At 48.6% G+C, this 22019-nt stretch overlaps 2 protein-coding genes across 8 annotated transcripts in view; one reads left to right on the top strand and one right to left on the bottom strand.

Annotated features, from left to right (window-relative positions):
* Positions 1-772: 772 nt before the first annotated feature.
* On the bottom strand, positions 773-3203 carry LOC107321268 (uncharacterized). Its single transcript, XM_085509844.1, has 3 exons — positions 3027-3203; positions 2505-2995; positions 773-1895 (listed from the first exon to the last, which is right to left on the bottom strand). The coding sequence occupies exons 1-3, from the start codon at positions 3201-3203 to the stop codon at positions 1757-1759; spliced, it is 807 nt and encodes a 268-aa protein (XP_085365970.1). The 3' UTR covers positions 773-1756.
* TAOK3 (TAO kinase 3) overlaps positions 2755-22019 on the top strand; it is a 63797-nt gene continuing 44532 nt past the window's right edge. For 4 of the 7 annotated variants that reach the window (XM_015878004.3, XM_015878003.3, XM_085556157.1 and 1 more), the window contains exon 1: positions 2755-2896. The gene's annotated coding sequence lies outside the window, so the exon portion shown is untranslated. Of the gene's footprint in view, positions 2897-6226; positions 6901-12760; positions 12887-22019 lie in introns of those variants that run through there. The other 3 variants (XM_085556155.1, XM_085556154.1, XM_085556156.1) reach the window with 3 other exon arrangements.

Genomic DNA, 22019 nt, shown 5'->3' on the forward strand with positions numbered 1-22019 from the left:
CTACATGATCCTTGAGGTCCCTTCCAACCCGGGTCATTCTGTGATTCTGTGAGCTATGGAGAGGCACTTTGGCACATTCTGCCACCAGCTGCTATCACCGACACTGTAACAACGTGCCCAGCAGTGCTGCTGTCCCTGCCCCAGTGGGAGCGGGCTGATCCAGTGCTTGCACAGCTTCCCTCCATGCACAAGAGCCTTCCTTGTTCCTCATTGCTTTCATCACACGGCTCCATGCCAATCAATTGCAGCTTTACTGAGATAAGCATCCAAACCTGCTGCAGGTTCCTCCCAGCAGTCACAGACAGGTTACCTTCCAGCAGGACACTGCAAGATCTGCAGGACCGAGATGTGCATCCCGCAGTGAGATTCACCATGTTAAATGCGTGACCATTATGAGCATGAAAAAGCCTCGTGCTGCTCTTTCAGGCCCTTTCCCACAGCTTCACGTCACCTGGGAGGCACAGACTGATCAGTCCTTTAGCAGAGCTGTGCTGATTGCTCACCTGGACATTCCCCAGATGCTTGTTGACTCACTGATACACCACAAACAGCTGACCAAGGAGAAGGAAATAAAACAAAGTTGGTTTCACTTAAGGACTAAACTCAAGATGACCGCAGCGCTGTTTAAAACTAGTTAACCCAGGGGGCAGCAGGTCATACCCTGCTCATAGAACTGCAGTAGCGCAGCACGTGCACTTTGCTTTTCAGTAGTTCATCCCAAAGATCTGTTTGCACTGACTGGCAATTTTTAACCTAGGACACCCACACAAAGCACGGCTCAAACCCTTTTATGTAAGTAAATATTGCCTCTTACAGGAGACGAGGCTGAACATCAGCAGCTCCCAGATCTCCATGTCCCACCGGGGGGCACTCGACTTGGCACACCAGCAGTGTAAGCGTTAGAGCAGCTCACCCCCCCTTGCTGCCAGCTACATCGGTGCCAGAGCCATCTGCATCTGGACAAGCAATCCTTCCGCAGGGCTCTGCCTGATGCAGAAGAGCTGACAGGGCAGCGTGTGGCCACAGGGTGAACAGGAAAGGGTGCGGTGGCTGCTGCTCCATCCCAGGAGCTGCACCGCTGGGGCCATGCTTGGACTGCCAAGATCACTTCCCCATCTTCACACAGCTGCAGAATTAGAAACAGCACGCTGGCTTAAGCCCCAATTTATTCTCCATTTCCTTCCTGTATCTCTTCCATGTGTCCACACAGTTCACCCATCGGCTCCTCAGTCAGCCTTGCTCATGCTGCTGTGGACAGCGATTGGGTAAACGAGCTGGGGCTGCCCTTCCTTCCAAGGTTAATTCAACTCACATTACACTGCCTCAGCACTTTCTGTTTGTCTGAAGCAAATTTACCCTTTAGGAGAAGCTTGCACACAAAGGGCAGGTGCATCCACTAATGCGAGGGCACAGAGGAATCCTTTGAACAGGAGGAGCTGGGTACAGAGAACGAGTAAGAAACCGGATAGAGTTGCTGATGCAAAACGTTCTGAGCTCATTCTGTGGTCAAAACTGGAATCTCACTCTCTGCTTGCTCCCTCCACACCAATCCCTCATGTTTAATATTAGCCTTCTGGAGACACCCAATACTGTCATCTCTCAGGCATCCAGTGGGAACCCAAGGGAGGAGGTTCAGCTTGAAGGAATGCCATGTTTCCCTTACAAATGCTTAAAGAAACTTAACTATCTACGCCCCAAAGAGCTATCAGGGAAAGTTCAGACTCCTTTGTCGAGCTGTTGTTCTTGGCTCATGTCTTCATAAACTGTTTTTCTCATCACAACTCGCTGTCTGACATACATCCACTCCTACTGAAGGAAGGTCTCTGCATCCTGCTTGGTCAGCAGCAGCTATTTGCAAAGCAGCTGACACACGAGTCAGTGTTGTTTTTCTTTCCCTTTGGAAGAAATGGAAGAGGAAGATAGTTGTAAATAGAGAGCACAGCAAGATGCTTCTTATATGAAACAGACAACCAGAAAACCCTTGATATTAGCCCTCATAGAGCAGAACACAGGTAAGGCCTGAGCCATGTTGCTTTCAAGTCTCCACAGCTTTAGTTCCAAATGGCTGCACCACTAAAGCTTCTCCCCCTCCAAGGCCTTTCCTCCTCAGGCTGTGTTATCTTTCAGCCCCACAGCTCCCCTTCCTGATGCAGCCCACCCTCACCAAGGCTTTACCACACACAGCAGCTGCTGCAAGTCCCACAGCCACTCAGTGATGGGCCGTGAAAGGCCTCTTGTACACCTGAACCTGTGGCGAGCATGAAGCTACCTACACACCTACACACAACTGATCCCCCTGCAGGGTTGGGCCTATAAGCCCCTATAAGCCTGAACCACCCCCCAACCCCCTTACAGGTCTGCCTTTCCTTTACACACACACAGTGGCCCAGAGCCCCCCCTCCTCTCACACCTCACCCCTTACATCCCCCTCCTCTCACACCTCACCCCTTACATCCCCCTCCTCTCACACACACCTTCCCCCACAGACCCCCCATCCCTCGCACCCCCCCAGGGGAATCAATCGCCCGCCGATTCCCGCCGCCCCCTTCATCCCTCCGGCCGGGGCTGCGCAGGCGAACCAATGGAACTCCGAGCTCTCCCAGCGCTCCATGGCCGCGTCTCCCTCATCTCGGGCCGGGCCGCTCAGCCGATCGCCGATGCCATTACCCCCATACACACACACACACACACATATACACGCCTTATTCCCTCCCGCGGCGGCAGGGCGGCGAGCCGAGCGCCGAGCGATTGGCCTCGCCTGGCAGCAGGGAGCCGCGCCCCGGGCGGCGGCGGGGCCGTGGCAGGAAGCGGCGGGGCCGGCCCGGCCCTCCCCCCCCGCCCGCCGCCTGCTGCCCGCTCCGCGAGGACGTGGCCCGCAGCCGCCGTCCGGTACCAGGTGAGAGGCGGCGGGGCGGGGGTCGGGGCTGCTACAGCGGGAAGTTCGGCGGGGAGAGCCCGGCAGGCTCCGTGCCGCTGCTATACTGCTGTTATACTGCTGTTATAGCGCTGCTATACCGCTGTTATACCACTGCCCGGCTCCGGTGTGTGTGGAGATCCGCGTCCCGTCCCGTCCCGCTGTGTCCGTGCGGTCGCTGTTGGCGGAGGGGATCGCTCTGCTCAGCTCTCAAACTTTGTTTCCTAACGTCTGACAGCTCCGTTGCTTCGTGCAGCCGCCGCCAGGCTGCGGGCTGCGCTGCCCGCATCGCTCCGTGCTGCCCGTCAGCTCGGTGTGCGCTGTTTGCACCGCGGTGACTCGTGTCCAGCAGCGCACAGCCCGGCCGAGGATGGAGGGAGAACACGGGCTGCTCCGCTCCCCTCCGCCCTACCCCGGCCGGGTTCTTTCACGTTCTCTTTTTGGGGGGTGGGGAAAGCAGCCCCAAAGCTGTCACACTTATTATTTCCACGCTACTTCCTTATTTGAAGGCCGTCGATCTGAGCAGGGTGATTTGATTGCCTTTGGCTGAGCAATGAACACGCGATTGCGTTGCTGCTGTTTCCGAGGGGTGGCTGTGTGTCCTCCCCACTCTGCCCCTCTTATCGCTCTGGGCAATCACCGAGCTTCGCTTTCTTTCTGATTCATTTGTTAAGAGCTGCTCTCATACGTGTGCGTCGCCTGCGGGTGAACCGTGGGTATCTTAAGGGAGAAATAAGGGAATCTCTCTCCCCGTGTAACCTCTCACTGGTAGCAGACATTCAGGCTTCTCGTTTCGATCTGCCGTGGCCGCATCTCAGCGCACAGAACTTGATTGTATGGCACACAGCGCCTGAAATCATCATCGGGGTTTGCATGTCAGGAGCTGTAATCTGCGTGAAGCTCAGCTCCTAATGAATGAGGAGGAAAGTTGAAGTAGAAATTAAAGTCAATTGGTGGGGTGTGGTCTTCCATCTCCGGAGCTATTGAAGGATGTTGGAGTTGGTTGTGGTGCCGTGGGAGCTCCCACTGACTCTTCCTAAAGCCCTGGTGCAGTGTTAAAGGATCACACTTCCAGCGTGACCTGTAGTTCTTATTCTCTTGAACCATCCAACCACTCTTTCGTTTCTCAGATATATTAAAGACGCCTTTAAGGATCAGTAGCTTTCTGCTCTCAGATTGCCAAAGCCGGGAGTGCTGCTGCTACCAATAGTTATAGTGATAGATACGAAGATATATAGTGAGCTCAAAGTGAGTTTGGAAGGGCTTCTGTCTTTGTGTCCTGGCAGAGCTTGTCATACTGAGTCTGGTGAAAGGATGTGTTGGATTTGGGCATTTTGGAAGCTTTTATGTTTATAGGCTCCTCCTGGTGTTCACTTGCTGGACTTTCCCTAAGAAATAGTTTAATTTGTAGGGACAGGGAAACTTCACATTTAATATAGGGAGCTTACAAAACAAGTTTGTCCGAGTTGTTAATGAAGCAAGCACTTGTTCCCTTGAACAGGTAATAGCTTGATGTTGATGTAATTACAGTTTTTCCCCACCCTGAATATTAGGTCAAAATGGACTCTGGTTCATTTCAGATGTAGTGAAACCAATAGCTACGTGGGAACACGCGGTTGCATGCCTTACTGCTTAGCTACCAGAGGCTTTCAGAGAAGGGCAATCTCACAGTTGGTACAGCATATTCATTTCAATCTGTCCTTCGGAGCATCGCTAATTAGGCACAGCTGGAGCGTGGGGTTAATTGGATGAAGTTAGAGCACCTAACTCACTCAGATGAACCCATCCTCATTGGGTGAGCAGTGAACTCACCCTGAGTTGTGCCTCGTCCGGCTCTCATTTGCTACTGGTGATGCTGGACTTTACCTCCGAGCCCACATGAATGCAGCCCCTGTGCAGCGTGTGCATTTACACTTGCATTCAGCAGTGTAGGATGAAAGGCTTTATGGCTTCCAGGTACCATTGCTTGTTTGATGTCCAGGGTGTCCCTGCTGGAGTGGAACTGATGTATGTGTGCCAAATATTTGTGCGCAGTGACTCTGCCTCTGGAGTTATCCTCAGCTTCTCCATGAGTTTCCTATTTCTTTGCTTTAAATAAGTGGTTTGAGGGTACCTTGCACCGAAATCAAGCAGGTTGGCTCAGGGCTGCCCTTGCATGCTGTGTTTAAACCAGGTTCACAAGAATGTGGTCTACTGACGATTCACGTTGAGATGATGTTTTCCTTTGTATCAGAGCTTATGGCACTGCAAACAGTGAGACACAGTGTTTGCTTTATTCCACAGCAAAAAGTTTGGATTTTCAGTCTAACGCTGAGCAGAAAGCTTTGTAAACAGCCCCGTCTGCTGGGTTGTGTTGGGTGCATCACATTGTGGTGCTCAACTCTGAAATAGTCCCTTTAAATGGAAACAGCACTCTTATAAAACCAGTGACCGCTGCTGTGAATTCACTGGATGTTTCACTGGGAGCTGCAGTTTGTTTGTGCTACTAACACTGCTCTGAGTGCATTGCCTTGTGTGAGCATATGGTTTTCTTCCTGTTTCATTGGCCAGAGCGTCTTCGTTCTCTTTAGTCTTTGCATGGCTGAGGGAGGTTTGGGATTTTCAGTGCTGTGGGTGGAAGGAATAAATGCTCACCTTGGTTCCAGTGCACCAAGGTAAGCATGCAGAAGTGCAGGTAAAGGCTGTAACTTCCATCCCTCTGTTTCCTGGAGCTCTCCTGCATTTCTTAACTATTCAGTTGATCTGCACCACTTCAGCCACGGCTTCGTAGCACTCACTGCATCATATTGGAGCTCACAGGCGCTGCAGTTGTAAGTCCTTGGTTGCAGGAGTGCATTTATTGAGCTCTTTCAATAAGTGAAGTCATTAATTTCAGTGATAAATGATCAGACTTCATGGCAAAATTGGCACCGCCGCGGTTTGTTCTGCATTTACTTCTTCTGACTGACATTCCAATGTGCTGTAACCGTCATGGGGGAAGAAATTGACATCACTATGATCTGATCTGATTTAATAAAAGGAAGCGTTATCTATAGTTGAGGGAATTAACTAATGACCTCCTGTTACCGTCACCTTCAGGATCTCAGATCCTCCCTTTGCTTGCCTCATTCTTAGTCACAGATTGGAAAAGGAAGACAGGCTTTAGTCCCCTCCCAGCTCTTAGGCAGTTTCTGAACTTCAGTTGAACTGCTGAGTGACCTAAACTATGGGAATAGACTGGAATTGGGAAAATATTCCCTCTCTGCTTGCAGAATGTGCTGCTTCTATTAAAACTCGCGTAGCCTATTGGCCAGCTCTGGGTTTCAGTTCTAACCTGGGTAGAGAATGTGTTTTAAGACTATTAAACTAAGATTTATTTCAGGCTATAACGTTTCCGAAGTCAGTGACGGTTGGGGTTTCGGTCCGAGCTTTAAGCTTCTTTCAAAAGAAGGGGGGAAAACACAGGGCTTATCTGGAAAGTCTGTGAGTGGCGGAGCAGATAAGATAATTGAGACCTAAATGTGAGCTGGGATGGAAACAGCCTCTGTTAAGAGTCAGGTCTCATCCGCTCCGCACAGCCAGGCGGTGCTTCGGTGCATACTAATGCTGTCAGTTCCCTCATCCCGGGGAGGATGCGATGAATTTTGACTCTTCAGCATTAAGAGCTGAGCCTTCAGTGGAAGTGTGAGAGTCACGTTTCCTTCATAGCAGAGATACTGGGTTTGTTGTGAAGCAACCTGGAAAAGGAAGGGTTTAGGTGTCTCCCAAAGTGAGGAATAGAAATGAAAAGCATTCTAGCGTGCTCTTCCACCTGGACAGTCATTTCTCATGTGTGAATTCATCTGCTGCTCCCTCCAGGGGAAGACAAATTCCAGGAGGTGACAACCTTCCAATTTTGGGCTCTTCCCATAGAGGGGGAGCTCCCATTCTGGCTGTGGAGCTGCTGTTGTTGAGGCCTGGGGTGGGCAGGGGGTAGTCATACAGATACCTACAACCTGAACAACTGGGTAAGTATGGGGATGATTTTATTCTTTTGGTTCTTGCATAGTTAATTCCGAATCAGGTTGGGCTCCTCCAGGAGCAGAGCACAGGGGCTTCCTTGAGCCCAGCAGTGGTTCCATGACAGCTCCCAGGCCCAGAAATGGATGGCGAGGGGCTCCCCTATGGCTCTGCTGTGTGTGAGGTCAGCTGCTCACAGATACCTCAGCAAGACTTGTATCCGGATGCTATTTATAAGAGCAAACTCATTTCTTTCTTGGTAATGATGGCCTCCTGGCTGATGACGGGGCTGGAATCTGGAAGATCTGGATTCTGTGTGCCAGCACTCAGTTGTGTATCCACGGGGCGGTCATTTGCTAGGTTTCTGCCTCCGTGTTTTTTATCTGGATTTAAATGGAGGAGGAAAAGATGTTGACTAATCACTGCCTCAGAAGGCTGTGAGAGCACAGTCAGTAGCCTCATGCTGTGAGATCTGCAGAAAACACTGCAGGAATGTTCAAGGAGCCTATTATAGCTGGAGCCCTCACAAGGGGAGGGCTGGTTGCACCTGGGTTGTTGTTAGAGCGTTCATTACAGAGCCTTAATAGCTGAAGAGATGATAGTGGCTGCTCCTGCTTCACCCTCAATTACCCAGGGTAGGTGCAGTACCGGGGCTGTGGAGCAGGACCCAAGCAGATGCATTGAGGTTTGCATCCGCCCAGAGCTCCTCGGTTCTGTTTCACGACTGGATTTGCATGCAGGTCAGGCCATAGCCTGAGTGAATTTTGGCAGCTTGACATGGCACAATTGCTTATTGTGCCACTAGCGAGCCCTCAGCGCCTTCTTGCCCAAAGCAGTCCTATATATTCCACTGAATGTTTCCTCTGAATCTGCCTAACTCTTTATCTGCCGTGTTCTCACTTAGGAATTTTTTGTTCAGTTTTCAGCTGGGCGACATAAATCCTGCTGCCTGATATGGTGTAAAGCAGATGGAAAAACCTCATAAGCTTTGGCAGCCTTCAGGCTCAGGCTGCCCTGTGACAACCTGCGGCACTTTTGTGTGGATGCTCCCACTGTGGATTTTAGTTCATCTGATAGCAGAATCGTTTCCCTTCAGTAAGTGTAGTAACAAGCAGCTGTGTGAGGAGAGGAGAAAGCCTGTTCTAGGGAAGGCCGGGTATCTTATGCTATTAAACTTTAATAACTTTCTTAAAATTCAGTGGCACTATGCTCTTGTACTTGAACTCAAGATGGAGCCTTGAAATGTGAGGCCTAAATCGAGCCTTAGTTTTATTTGCCCATGGGGTTTCATCTCTTTGTGATGATACATGTGTACTGTTTTCTGCAGCTTGGCAGAACGTATTGATTAAAATAGAAAGTCGGATCCCCACTGACACCCATGGTTCAGGAGCAGAGGTTCCCCATTTTGGGAGCATGAAACTGACATTGAACTCATGAGGCTGTGAGTTGGGATGAATTCAGGCTGGTGCAGGTGATGGTGAAAGCCCTTGTATTGGAGCCTCTCCCTTGTATTGCTGAGCTGTGTGGGCTCAGGTTGGTGTTAGCGGGAAGCTGATCCAGCTGCAGAATATCCATCCTGTGCAGCAAACCCACTGGTCTTGGGATGTGGAAGTTCAGATGTGGAAAGAGGATGGGGCTGGGAGGCTGCCGTACTGCTCGGTTACAGCGGCAGTGATCTGTGAAAGCAAACAGAGAAGGCCCCATACTGTTGCTCAGTTTGACTTGCTGAGTTAGTTGGGTGGTTTTGCTTTCCATTTCTTGTGCATGAGCAGAAAGGGCTGGAAGCATCTCTACTGTCAGGGACTACAAGCTGCACTGGAAGACCTGGGTGAGAAATCCCCTTCTTGCTCGTGCTTTGCCTCATTTTCTGAAGGGTTTTTTTTTCTATAGAAGACCCAAGTTTGGAGCTTTACATAAAATATTCTGGGCTTGTTTAGCTTGAAGAGAAAGCTCTGGGGACACCTCGTTGCCTTCCAGTACTTGAAGGGAGCATGTAAACAGGAAGGAGAATGGCTGTTTACAAGGGTGGACAGTGATAGGACAAGGGGGAATGGTTTTGAACTGAGACAGGGGAGGTTTAGGTTGGATCTTAGGAGGAAGTTTTTCACCCAGAGGGTGGTGACGCACTGGCACAGGTTGCCCAAGGAGGCTGTGGATGCCCCATCCCTGCAGGCATTCACGGCCAGGCTGGATGTGGCTCTGGGCAGCCTGGGCTGCTGGTTGGCGACCCTGCACACAGCAGGGGGTTGGAAATGGATGATCATTGTGGGCCTTTGCAACCCCAGCCATTCTATGGTTCTATGAATATTTGCACCTGCATTTCTTAGAAGTGAATTTATGTTCAGCTTTGTAACATAAACAAGGAAGGGCTCTTTGGAAAGGCTGACATACTTTGTCGCGCATTCATAGTTTTATAGCTTATGTAGAAAAATATCACTGCCATAAAAAGCAGGGAAAAACGAAAGCAGGATGCTTGTCTTGTAAGCACTGCCAGTATTGATTGGATGATAAGTAAGCAAACAGATACTGACAAATGCTGTTTTATTTTACCCTTTAGGTATGTGATGGCTTTTAAAATGCTGGGGCTTGGCACTGTGCACTGGGGCACAGGTGAAATATGGTTTCTAAACACTCAGTCCTCCGTGTTCCGGGCAGGTATGGATTACTCGGAGTCTATAAGAACAGGCCTACAATTAGAAAAGGAAGCGCTAGTTTTCTTCAAATAGCCTGTTGCATGTATACAAAAGAAGACAGTTCTTTTGCTCTTCAGCAAGCAGTGCAGCTCAGCATCAACCTTCCCATTGCCAAGCACACCTGGCTTCCAAAGCCATCCAGGGAGTTAGTGGTGGATGCATGAGGAAGAAAGCAAGGCAGTGAAAGGGCAGCTGGCTGCTGGTGGCAGGGCCTCCCCATCCACAGGCTGCCTGCAGCTGTCGTTGGTGCAGTTGTTGTGGGTGAGTCTCAAGAGTGCAGAGAGAGGAAGTCGAAGAACTTTCGCATTTGTGATCTCTGTCTTCTCACTTGCTTTAAACACAAAGAACAGCTTCGTTTGCGTCGCCTTCTGTAAGTGAAGGGCTCCTGGTGCGTTCAGCTGGAGGCCAAGCATCTGGATGAAGCTCCCTCTGTATCGCATGGTTTTGTCTTCCTGCAGCTTGAAAGCTGCACAGGAGCTGGTGAGGCCGTGAACGTGCAGTTACTGCTCTTATCTTGGCAGCCTGGCATAAGGAACTTCCTAGTGCTGACTGCCAGTGCTGCACAACCACGAGTGCTTGCTGGTCCTGTTAGTTGAAGGGGGTTGTAGGGCTTTCTATCTCCTCTGGTGGAGGATTGATTTAAGGAAGCTGTTGCAAAGCTCACGCTGAGCTGTTTAAAATATATATATATATATATATTAATAATAAATGAAGTAAAATGGGTATTTAAACCCAGGCTTTTGTCCGTGTTGGTTGCTTAGAGGCCAAGGAGCTGCATTTACCTGCAGTAGGCTCCTGTGCTGCTGGAACGTGACAAGTGGCATCACTCTGGGGGGCTGATGGACCTGGGTGCTGGGTGGGGTTTGAGCTGAGTTTTTCACTACTGCAGCACAAATGATCATTGTATGCCGCTTCTTCTGCCTTCTCTTCATCTCAGGGGACGAGCTGGGTGAGGTGGATGGGTTTTTCTGTTCCAAAGCTCATGCTGCCTCTGTGATCAGGAGGAGCACGTTAGCTCCTCTAATATTAGCAGAAGTTGAGTAAATGGATTTTGATTTTGGGTGTTTTTTTTTCCTTGCATGAAGAGCTTGCTTTGTGCGACTGCTGGGGCGTGACTTTAAATCCTGGGCAGGACTTTGTGGCTTGTTAGCATCAAGTTCAGCTTGTGATGTTGCAACGGAGAAGGAAGTGAGCATGTGTGTGTTTGGGGAGGGGGAGAACCAAGCACTTCTGCCTGGCCACATAAGGTGGGAATTGCAGCTGGCTGGTTATTTTTAGCTTCTAACTCGTTCTGAATGTGAATCTTCTAATCTTCATCTCTTTGGGTTTTGGGTTTTTTTTTCTCTCTTTTTTCAAATCAGAGCGTTTGGTAAACGAGGCCGTCATTCTGTTTTGAAGATTATTTTTTTCCTTTTTAAGCATTTATAAGCCTCCAAGGCTGCAGGAGTGGGCGTGATGTAGTTTGCAAGCCTTTCTGTGTGCTGTTAATTTTGCAGGTGTACATCCATCCATCCATCCATCCATCCATCCATCCATCCATCCATCCATCCATCCATTATCCATCTGTGGATACAAGCATGGTAGGGACTGCAAGGAGAGGTGGGACCTCACAGATGTGCCTCTGCATTTGGAAAAGCACAGCAGCTTCAGTGAAGGAAAGAAGTCAAAATAGCGGGTCTGGATCTGAGTTTGCTCCCTCCTTGCAAAAACATGCAACAATGCAAGTTGTAAGGACTTTTTGTGGGTAGGAAGGAGAGGTGGAAGATACTATCAATTTCCACCACTCTGCTTTCCAGTCACTCACTGTGATAGTGAATCTTTTGTTGGGGTTTTTGTTTATGCTCACACTGACCTGAGAAGGGCCATACAGGATGTTTCCATTTCCATCTCTCCAGCAGAATGGATGAATAAACTCACCCTTCCCACGTTGGTTTATTGCAGTAGGTGAGATTTCCTTCCTGGGATCTGCCTGGTTTGCTGTATGGATATGCCTCACATACCCACCCCCTGACAGCTCTTCATGCTCTATCAGAACATGGATGGAAGAAAACATTCGAACCATTTTGCTTTAGGGCTTCAATGTCTTAAAACATGCTGCTACAAGTAACATATATATATATTTCTTCTTAATGCATTCAGCAATGCTTTCCTGGCTCCATGCTTCTCCCCCTGTGTTATGTGCCATTAATGCCTACCAAAACTCCACAGCCTCCAGTCCTGCTGACTTGGATTGGCTGTGAAAGTCTGAAGGCAGAGCGTGGTTTCCTCTATTGACACAACAGGTGCATCCCAAGTATGAGTTTTCCCCTCCATTGCTAAAGCAGCTCCTTTCTCCTTTCATGTTGACTTTGAAGGATCTGCTGCTCTCACTGTTGTTTTCCTCTCCCTCAAGAGCAGTTCATTCATTGAGCTGGGTCTGAAAGAAGTAGCGGGTAAATGACATTGCTGGGCAAGACAGAGGTACATACAGTGGCAGCTGGATTCCTTGTAGCTTTTCCAGAACCTTTGTATAGTAATCAGGGCATATTCCCCTGTTTTCAGAAACAGTTTAATATTTTATCCTCATTCCTAAATTGTGTGCCAAGTAATGCATTTACTGGATTGAACTGAGAAACCTCTGGTGGTTCACATGGGTATATTGAACACCTGATTTTATGTGCTGGTGTGTATATACGATGGCAGTCAACTGAGAAGCTCTGCTGGCTGTGTTGGAACTGCCTTAAACCCACATCCCAAACCCCCAGAGCTTCCAAGGACAGCTGCATATCAGAAAGCAGATACGCTTTTGCTGTGGGCTATGTTACTGGTTTGCAGTTCATTTCAGTTATGTTCTGTTTTGCTTGGCAGTCAGGAATGTGCTTGGGCTGAGCGTGGTGCAGTTACTTTCTGTGCTGGTCATCTCATTCCTTGCCCTTAAGTGTGCGCTCTGTCCGTGCCTGTTTTGGGAGATAGCACGGCCCTGTGAAGGACACGGGTTTCTGTAGCCTTTAACATCTATCAGGTTTGTTTAGCAGCCGACTTGGGTCGTGCTTTGAGATTTACAGGGCATTTGGTGGTGTTTTGACTGTGAGTTTATCTCTCCCTCTCAGTAAGGCCGTGCTCTTCTGGCTGGTGCTGATAGCAGCTGTTGGGATGCGGGTGTTTGGGGTGCTGATCTGGGATGAGCACTCGGGTCCTTTTGCCCTTAGTTTTTGGGTTGGATGCGTGGTTGAAAAGGCTGCAGATGGCTGTTTGCTCATATTTGATGACAGAATACTCTGACAGTTCTTATGTATTGGGGGGATTCCTATGCTCTGCTCAGGTACTAATTTCCAGTCTTGGCCCTCACATCTGAGTTACAGGCTTGGAAAGGATTCCAAGGCCTCAATTTGCTGAGACCAGCTACGTGTTGATGTGATGTGTGCTTGTGCCTTCATTGCTACCAGTTTGCACACCCCCCATATTCACCATGAGCATTTGCAGACAGCTTCAGCTCCTACTTCACATCAAGGGATACCCCAAAATCCCCTGATGGGGGAGGTCTGTTAAGGAAAATACCTCTGTCATATCACAGTCTGACAGTGCCGAGGGGGTGCTGTGTGTGCTGATGCAATGCATGTGTGTGTTGTAGCAAGTGATGAGGCTGGCTGCACAACTCCTGCTCGTAGCATTGATTGCAGGCAGAACAAGCAACTTCAGTAATGGAGTGAAAGTTTCCAGTTGCTCTTTTGAACTTGCTCTTATACTTCTGGTTGCTGTGCTAATTAAATGCTTGTGTTAATACCCGCTGCTCGGCTGTTGACTTCTGACCTAATTGAGGTACTGCTGCTAATTTGTTAGGGCAGCATTAAAAACCATCCAGCTGTGGTGCTGCGTGGAGCTATGCTATGTGGAAACGTGCACTTTATGCTCCAAACCTGAGGCTTTTAAAGCATTTCCAGTCACCAATGGAACGTAGCTGATCTTCTGTAAGCAGCTGTCCCTCCATACAGCTCAGGGTTAGGGTGGTAATGTTTTGCTCTTGGTGCTGGTGGGTTTTGGAGGTCGCTCGCCGATAGGTGAGGATGTAACTTCAAGGCATTCGAAAGCGAGGTGGAATTTCTCTTGTCCTACTGGATTTTTATCAGTCCTAGTAATTCAAGAAGGCCATCTCGTGCTCTCTGACGGAGAGCCTACAGCCTGCAGGTAATTCTAGGAGCCCGTGGGCTGATCTGGAAGTGTTATTAGTTTGCAACTAGCACAGAGGTGTTGGAGCTCTTGTTATCAAATTAGAAGACAGAACCAAAAGTGTACCTCGGTGCTCCAAGCGTGTATGAACTCTCATGTGCCTCTGGTATCCTCCTGTTCACTTGCAGCTGTGGAATTGCTTTGTCCCTTGTGCTGGCAGTAAATGAGGTAGTGCTTTGGGATGGGGAGAAAATGGAAGGTCAAAGGGAGCTGGATCCTTCACCATTGTAAGATTGAGGCTGGGGTTGTTGAGATTGGTCAAAGTTTGGTTAAGAGGCAGGATTGGCAGGAGGTGATAGAGTTACTGAAGGTACAGGCATGTGCTGTGGGGTGTCGGAGTTTGAGGGAGGAAAGTAATGTCCAGCAGAAATGTCCTCATATACATTTAATTGACTTAAATTGGTTTATCTATCCCAGCCTCTTCTGTCCTTATTACATCCTAATGAAACCTATGCTGCCTTCGAATGAATCTGGATGATGTTTTCGCATTCCCCAATTGCAATCTCTTCTACTTGAAATCTACAGTCCAATATACCCAATATAACGTGTGTTTATGGAAAGAGGATATTTCTGCTGGTTTGTGTGGGTGTTTGCCCGCTCAGATCATTGCTGCAGCCATTGGCTGCCTAACTGGTTCCTAGAAAATAGAGGGGAATTTCGTGCCGTGACTCATCTCCCAAGCAGCAGATACTACCTGCTGCCAGCACTTGGATGGCAGCTCCTGCACTCTCCATGTGTATAACCCAGTGCTGGGGACTCAAAACTATCTTGGGGATCATCTTAATGATTGCACAAATCCCTTGTAGGGAGCAGATCAATTTGTCCGTGCTGCCATGGAGCTGCAAGTGTTGGCTATGGGAGGAGCTGGCAGGAGCGGTGTCCTTGCCTGCAGGCTCGCTGCTGGGTGCACAGGGCTGGAGGAAGGCTGCGGTGGTGGCTGTGTGTCAGTGGCACAGCACCAAGGGTGGGGCTGGGGATGTGATGGGCTGTGCCCAACTGGGATGTGTGCGGGGTGGGGGGGATGGCAGCTCCAGCTGCTTCATTGCCACTGAGCCATGGGAGTGGCTGTCCTGCCAGCTGGGCTTGGGAGATATGAGGCTGTGCCTGGTGGGGTGGAAAGCAGCCTGTGGTACCTGCACTGTCCTCATAGGAGCTGAGTGCTGCTTTGGAGGTGCCTGCTACTATCAGCATGGAGGTCTGGGATTCCCATGTGGGTGGAGGTCTCACTGAAGGCTCCAGAAAATCCCAGCTGCTAATAGTGGCTGCTGAGTTGTGAGGAGCTCAGCTCTTCTGTTTAGAAGCACCAAACTGAGCCTTATCTTCATGGGCACAGTAAGCACCGTGCTTCTCTGCAGAAGTTTGTTTCTGAGCAAGGTGTGGTTCCGTTTGCTCAGCAGTATGCTGATGGTTTGGAACTTATGGGTTGGTTTTTACAAGCCTATTTCTATGGTCATTTCAGTGGCGTTGCTTTCAAGACGCAGGATGCTGAAGTTTGGCTGGCTTAGGGTTGTTCTGCTCCAATGGGGCTGTTTGTGCACAAGTAGCTGCCGTGCTCTGTTGTACTTGCAGTTCCCAAAGGGCTGATTCCTCAGCACCAGGAATACAGTGATCAGGCAATTGTGAAGCTGGGTGCTTGTCTGATACAGAACAGCCCATCCTAACAGTTCAGTGCAGCTCCCACTCTGGATTTCTTCCCTTTCAAATAGTAGGAACTGTGTGTAAAATCCAGGGGCTCTTTGCAGATCACTGTGAGGCCTTTGTATTCTACATATGTACTATATATTTACTAGAAGGACCCAGAAAGGATATATTTCTTCCCTGTTTTTCTCACCCCTGGTATCCCCTTCTTGCAGCAGCAGCTCCCTGCTGTGCTCTGGGAACCTCTATAGCCCTCTCTGAGCTCCTCCAGGCTCTGGGTCTGATGTGGCCATATGATAAAATATTGAATCAGGAGCTGCTTTGTTCCTGGTGTTGTGTCCCCATCCGTGGGAGAGCTGCTTTCATTCACAGAGGTTCACAGAAGGATGTGCTTACAATTCCCTTGTACAAAATACTGGGTTTTCTGAGCTCACTGCTGGTGAGAACTGGGGCACAATAAAGCAATTGTGTGATGCAATGAGAGGCTGTGCCAGCATCTCTTAGCATTTAGGGCAGCTTGTAGTTTCTTCCCAGGTAGATATAAAACGTTGCCTGAGGAAGGTTAATCTTCTGGTGGAGGTATGGAGCTGGGTTTAGGTTCGTTCCACTTTACCCACCAAATGCACAATATGGGGCTGTTAATATGTACGGGAGGCTCCGAGAACTACAACAGACATTGAAAAACTGATAATTCCTTCATTTATTCATAGAGCAGGCAGTGTAGCTCTTAAAAGTTTGATCAGATGCCAGTTCCTTCAGTGGCCGCTCTGTTCCGAAACCTTTTTATAGCTGCGCTAACATCTCTGAAGACTGTTGGACTTAATTAATGTTTAAGGATCTTGAGCAGAAGACGGCATGAAAAGGGAAAACCAAACAGTGCCTTCTCTCAGGGGTCAGCTGCGGGGAAGCTTTTCCCAGGACAAGGAACATTTTTCTGTGTGTAAACCTGCTCTGCTGCCTAAAAGGAACGCTCTGGGCTGTAGCATCGTGGTTTTTGACCGCCGCTCGTGGCAGGAAAAGGACTTTGGTGCATCTTAATAGAAGGCAGAACTGGAACAAAGTGGCACAAATGAATGACTTCTGATTGAAGTCCAACAACGTGGCCTGCAGGGGAAGATACTCTTGGCAGGGAAGATCCCAGTGATGAAAGCCTTGCTGGAGAAGTTAAGCATTAGATAAAAACCTCATGTATTATTTAATCTCCATTTAGGCTTTTTTTTCGCCTGGTTAAAAAGGTAACAAGTAGGGCACCGAGATCCTATCGCTGAAGGAGCTTCAGATGCTGTATTCAGCCAAAACTCCATCTTGGCTTCTGATAGAAGAGTTTAATGCCTTAATGGCACCTGAATACGTTTTGCTTCTGTTCTCTGCTCCAGCTCCTCTCAGAGGGGAGGGGAGAGGGCAGCCTTGCTTTATGGCTTTTCCTGTTTTGTTTCATGCATCATTACCCCTTATGCTCATCCCGTGTGTAGGCTGCCTTTATTTTTGGCATACCTTCACGTTGCTGCCTTCCCCTGCATCTAATACTTGTAATTCTTCTGCCTTTTTTTTTTCCCTGCAGCCAATGTGGGATGCTGTACTCTGATCCTTCGTTCTGCCATGACTTTGGTACTCCTGGCATGGCTCTTTGCCATTGTGTCCGAGCATCCTGATATTCCATTTGCCTTTCTGCCTCTGCACACTGAGCAGATGTTCTGACAGCTCTCTGCAACCAGCCCCGGGTCTTTTTCATGTGTGGTTGCAATTAATTTCAAATTCAGCCATGAGCTGGAAATATTACTGTGTGCTTACCCTACTTTTCATAGCATGCGTTTCATCAGTCCCTGCTCTGCTTTGGGTTTTGCTTCAGCCTGATTTGCTTGAGATGGACCTGGCTGTGTTAGCGTGACCTCATCACCTTGGCCATGAGCAAGTGTTACCTATGAGTTAAGTGAATGCAACCCACCCGGTGTTGTGAAGGTTCATAAATGAATCCTGTGGCATCCTTCCAGATGCCTTCCCCAAAATACCCACCAACAAAATGGTTATTTTGGTGACAATTCATAATAGCAAGTTATAATTAGAGCAAAAATAGCAGTCCTATTTTACGGCAGTTTCTGAGCTGTCTCTTCTTCCTATCTGGTAAGCCTGGATTTTGTGGCCTCTTAACCATCATGATGCATGTTTCTACATAGGCTGCCCATTCCTTGGGTGCTGCTCACATTGAAGTGTAGGTCTTTCTGAGCTATTCTTGGGAATACAGTTCCTCTCCCATTCTTTTCTATCCTTCATGTTACATTTTCTGGTTTATTTAAGCCTCCTGCCCCAAATATTGTGTTGCTGCTGTCCCCAGGACACCCTTACCCAGAGCTCCTTTGCTCCTGCAGCCTCCTGCCATAATGTGATGTGATTGAGGCATTCCCATACAAGCCTGGTGAGCCTTTGATTACTCCTGGCCCTCCCTTCATTCATTGCTTCTGTAGGTTTTCAGATGCTCAAGCCCTGTGACAAGAGAATGTAATTTAGGCTTTGAGAGCAGCTCCTGCTGTCGGGATCCTCGGTGTCTACTGGGACATCAGTTCCTTGTTACTGGAAATCACAGCAAACAGAAATGCACTCATGTTCTTGCTAAAAGCCTTTTGTGGCCAGGGGACTGCACTGTTGGGGCCGTAGCTGCTGGCACAGCCTGCTGAGCAGTGCTGCATCTCCTAAGTGAGCTGTTGCCATGGGGATCTGCCTTCCCTCCTCCTAAAAGGACTGCTGGCTCCTGGAATCGGGTCGGTTTCCCTGCCAGGAGTGATTGTAATGTCCATTGCTTTCCTGCTCTGATCATCCCAGGTCCCACCACAGGCTGCAGGCTGGTGTTGTTCCATGGGCTTTGCTTTCCCAAGCCTGCTCTGTGAGTTTGAGAGGCTGGGATTTCTGATGGCAGCAACTTGAAGGAGTTACTGTACCCTTGTGCAACCAGCAACACAATTGTTTCCTTTGTTTGCTGGTTAAGTGCACTGAATTAGCAAAAGGTGGTAACTGTATACTAATTATAGGAAAGGATACTAATAACAGACTGTAGCAGCACTGAGTGTCCCATATCCCCCCCCCCCAGAACCTTTTTGTGGAGAGAAAACCCTGTGTTGGCTTCAGGTTGAGGTATTTGGTTCCTCATGTTGTGATGAGTTGCCTAGAACTGCTTTTCTTAGTGCAGAAGCAGAGGCTGGAGCTTTCAGAAGGGATGCTGCTGTGGTTCCCTTTGAGGTTTTGGGGTGTGATTCCTGCCCCTGCCTGTCTGCTCCTATTTGCAGGGATGGATGGGGAACAAATATGGCCAGAAAGCTCTTTGCTCTGGGTGGGTTATTGCATTAAGCCCTCAGTGCTTGTCAGGCCTTGCTGAATTCACATGGAGGTTATCCAAGGCATGACATTGAGCAGGTTTTGTTCCTCATGTTATCAGTCTCAGCGTTTTGTCAAGCCTTCTCAGGTGTAACTGAATTTATATGGGTTTTTTCCTAAAGAAACTTTTTCCTGTTCAGTTCCACTTGTGAAGCAAGCACCGAACACCTGGGTGAAACAGGCGTAGCCAGTCCTTAATGATGCCAGCATGGAAAAAGATTCCTTTTCTGTTTGTCAGTGGTCGCAATTGTGCCTGTAAATAGGTCAGGCAGAGTGATGTGCTGGAGTAGAGCAGAGGCACCAAGGGCGGACTGCACTGAAATGATGAGCTGAGGCAGTCAGGCTGTTTCCTAAAGCACTATCACTGGTTGGCAGGGAGGGAGCAGGAAGGAAGGGGCTGCGAAAGGGGAAGTGGTGGGCAGGGAGGGATTCGTGGGACCAGGAGCCCCACGGAAATGGGTGGAGGGCTGCCAATGGGACCTCCAGCACCTCTTCTCCACTGGAACAGGTCGCCCAAGGAGGCTGTGGATGCCCCATCCCTGCAGGCATTCAAGGCCAGGCTGGATGTGGCTCTGGGCAGCCTGGGCTGCTGGTTGGCGACCCCAGATCTGCCCAGTGCTGCCTTTTCTGATGGTGTAGCAGCCAGAATATAAACTTCTTTAAAATACCTCAAATAGCTGCGAGCCACAAAATGGCTGCAGTTTTGGAAGCCGTGACATTAATAGGTAGGAAACTCTGAGTGTGCTTTCATAAACAAATGTGATGACTTATTTGTGCCTCTCAGGAGCACCCAGCATAGCAGCTGTGAATTTGTGACTGTCTGGAGCTGTCAGTGATGTGATAAAGAGGCTGATAAAATGCTGCTGAAGTCTGATGAGAATAAGGAGGCAGCTTCCTTAGTTTCATGATCCATATATGATGAAATGTTGATGTTGGGAGCAAGTAGCCTTTTCCTTAGTACGTAAATGCAAGTAATAGAGATGTTACAAATGGAGCTGGATTTCCTCTAAAACAGCTCAGCCAGGGGAAAAAAATGCAGTCAAGGTACATATTTACAGTGGAACATGCAATGTACTCATTGAATTTCATATCCCAGGGCCACTGTGCACAGTGATTGCCGTTGTCCGTAAAGTACTGAATCATTTTTGGTTAGTGTGAGTAATCTCAGTTAGTGTGAGTTAACTCGGAGTGATCCGATGCACATGTCAGCATTGGAGGTTACTGAATCCCCATTTAGATGTGCCAGTTTGAAGTGGATTGCTGGGCTAAATGATGGGCAAGGGGAAGCTCTTGTGTTTCTTTCTAGGACATGAACCCTTTGGGAAGAGGAGCAGTTTTGGAGGGGCTGCTGCTGGCCATGGCTGGGGATTGCTGATGCTGCAGTTCGGGCCCAATCACCCACTCTCCTTGTAGGTAGCATAGAATCACTTTGCAGGCTGGACACAGCAGAGGACTGGCTGCTTCTCTCCAGAGCGAAACCTTCTCTGGCAAGCATGGAATCAGTGATTAATTTAAGCAAACAAAGGCTGTAGTACAGCTGCTTTTTGTGTACACTGTGAGAAAACTTTAAATAACCAACTCTTCATACCAGATCCGTGTCGTAGCGTTTTACACATTAAAATAAGCTAAATACTAATATGCTACAATGAGCATATGTTGCTTTCGTTTGCATAACAGCGGCTGTAAAAGTGAAGTATTCTTAGCGATCAGAGAAATGACATTGAAGTGCTTAAAATATAGCTTTCAAGAGGGTTTTTTTTCCCCCTCAGAATTACTAGGCTGCACTTGAAATAACTCAGGCCTTCAGTAACGTGAAGGTGGTTCAGCTCTGCCAGCTCATGCAGTGTGACTGAATCACCTTCTCTAAACAGAATGAGAGAACTTTTCCCTTTTATAGCATGACGACAGCTGGGGCTCCTTATCATAGCTGTGCGTCAGGACCTGGGTAGGTTAGAAGTTGTTTCACTTTCCTGCACTGTGAAGAAGCTCTGATGCTGCTCTTCCTTCCTTTAGGAGCGCTTTGGAGGAGGTACATGATTGGAAGGCTTTGAGTTGAGGTCTTCAGGTGGAATTTTGCAACCAGCTTAAAGCCTGGAAGCCTCCATCAGCCCATTCCCTGTTCCCTGCAGACTGTGTGTGTGACTGTAGTTGTGCTGGAGGTGTCTGCTGCTGATCCCTGCTGTGTGCAAACCCAGGCACCGCTTCCACACCATCGACTGCTCTCCATCCCCTGCTGTCTGTGCGTAAGGGAATTTGTGAAGAAAATAGACTTAATACATTGCAGAAGCACTGGGTGAGGTGTTTGGGCACGGCCGTGCTACCCATAAATAGCAATTAGAGGAAGAAAGGGCTCATACTTCAAAAAATATGTATTTTTGGTGTTTATTTGCTGCAATGGAACTTGAACGTGTGCCTGCTCTGAGGCAGCTCTGTGCTTTGGGACAGTTTTTACCATCAGCTTTTGAGCTTGTTTGAGAATTCCAGGCAAGCTCTGTGTGGGGTTTGCCTGTTCTGATACAGGAGCCAGTTCACTGAGGACATACTTAGAGTGGTTATAGGCCTTTAAAAATCAGTTTCTTTCTAGAACAGGTTTCTGACAGGAAACAACCACAATAAAACCCAACTGGTAAACCTGTTGTTGCTGCAACTTGTCCTTTCCCTGTTACCTGCCTGTGTGCTGCTTCCCATAACCCTGCCAGAAAGCTGAGAGAGGCACTTTGTGTTAGATGGTTTCCCTTGGGTGTTGCACTGGCTGTTCTAATGGACAGGAAGGCTGTTCTTCTCCCTGGAAGCCAACGCAATGGAAATGCCCAGCTGCTGGCGATGCTCGGAGCACTGCTTTGCTCAAGTTTGCATCCCATCTATAAAAAAAACCTGGAGTGATAACAGTCTTGATGCGCATGAAAGAGTTCCAAAAGCCCATTGTTTGCAAGTTATCCTATGTTACCAGATAATATTAAAAAACGTTATTCTTGGATGCTCTTTAAATCCTTAAAAACTGCAGTATCTTGATGCTATTCCCTTTGTTTTCTGCTGATTTGACTAGGCTTGGGAAGCTGCTCAGGTTTGGGGCACTGATGAATGATGCTTTGCCCAACCTGCATGTCAACAGACCATTAGGAGTATCAGTGTGGCTAAATCAGTGTTCTGTGGCTGGGTGCATGAATGGCACAGAAGCATTGTCCAAGTGGCACATTGTGTGATATAGGATGTAACTTAACCCA

The sequence above is a fragment of the Coturnix japonica genome, chromosome 9 (genome assembly GCF_054131305.1).
Source record: "Coturnix japonica strain WE chromosome 9, WE-NBRP24, whole genome shotgun sequence".
NCBI classification, from domain to species: domain Eukaryota; kingdom Metazoa; phylum Chordata; class Aves; order Galliformes; family Phasianidae; genus Coturnix; species Coturnix japonica.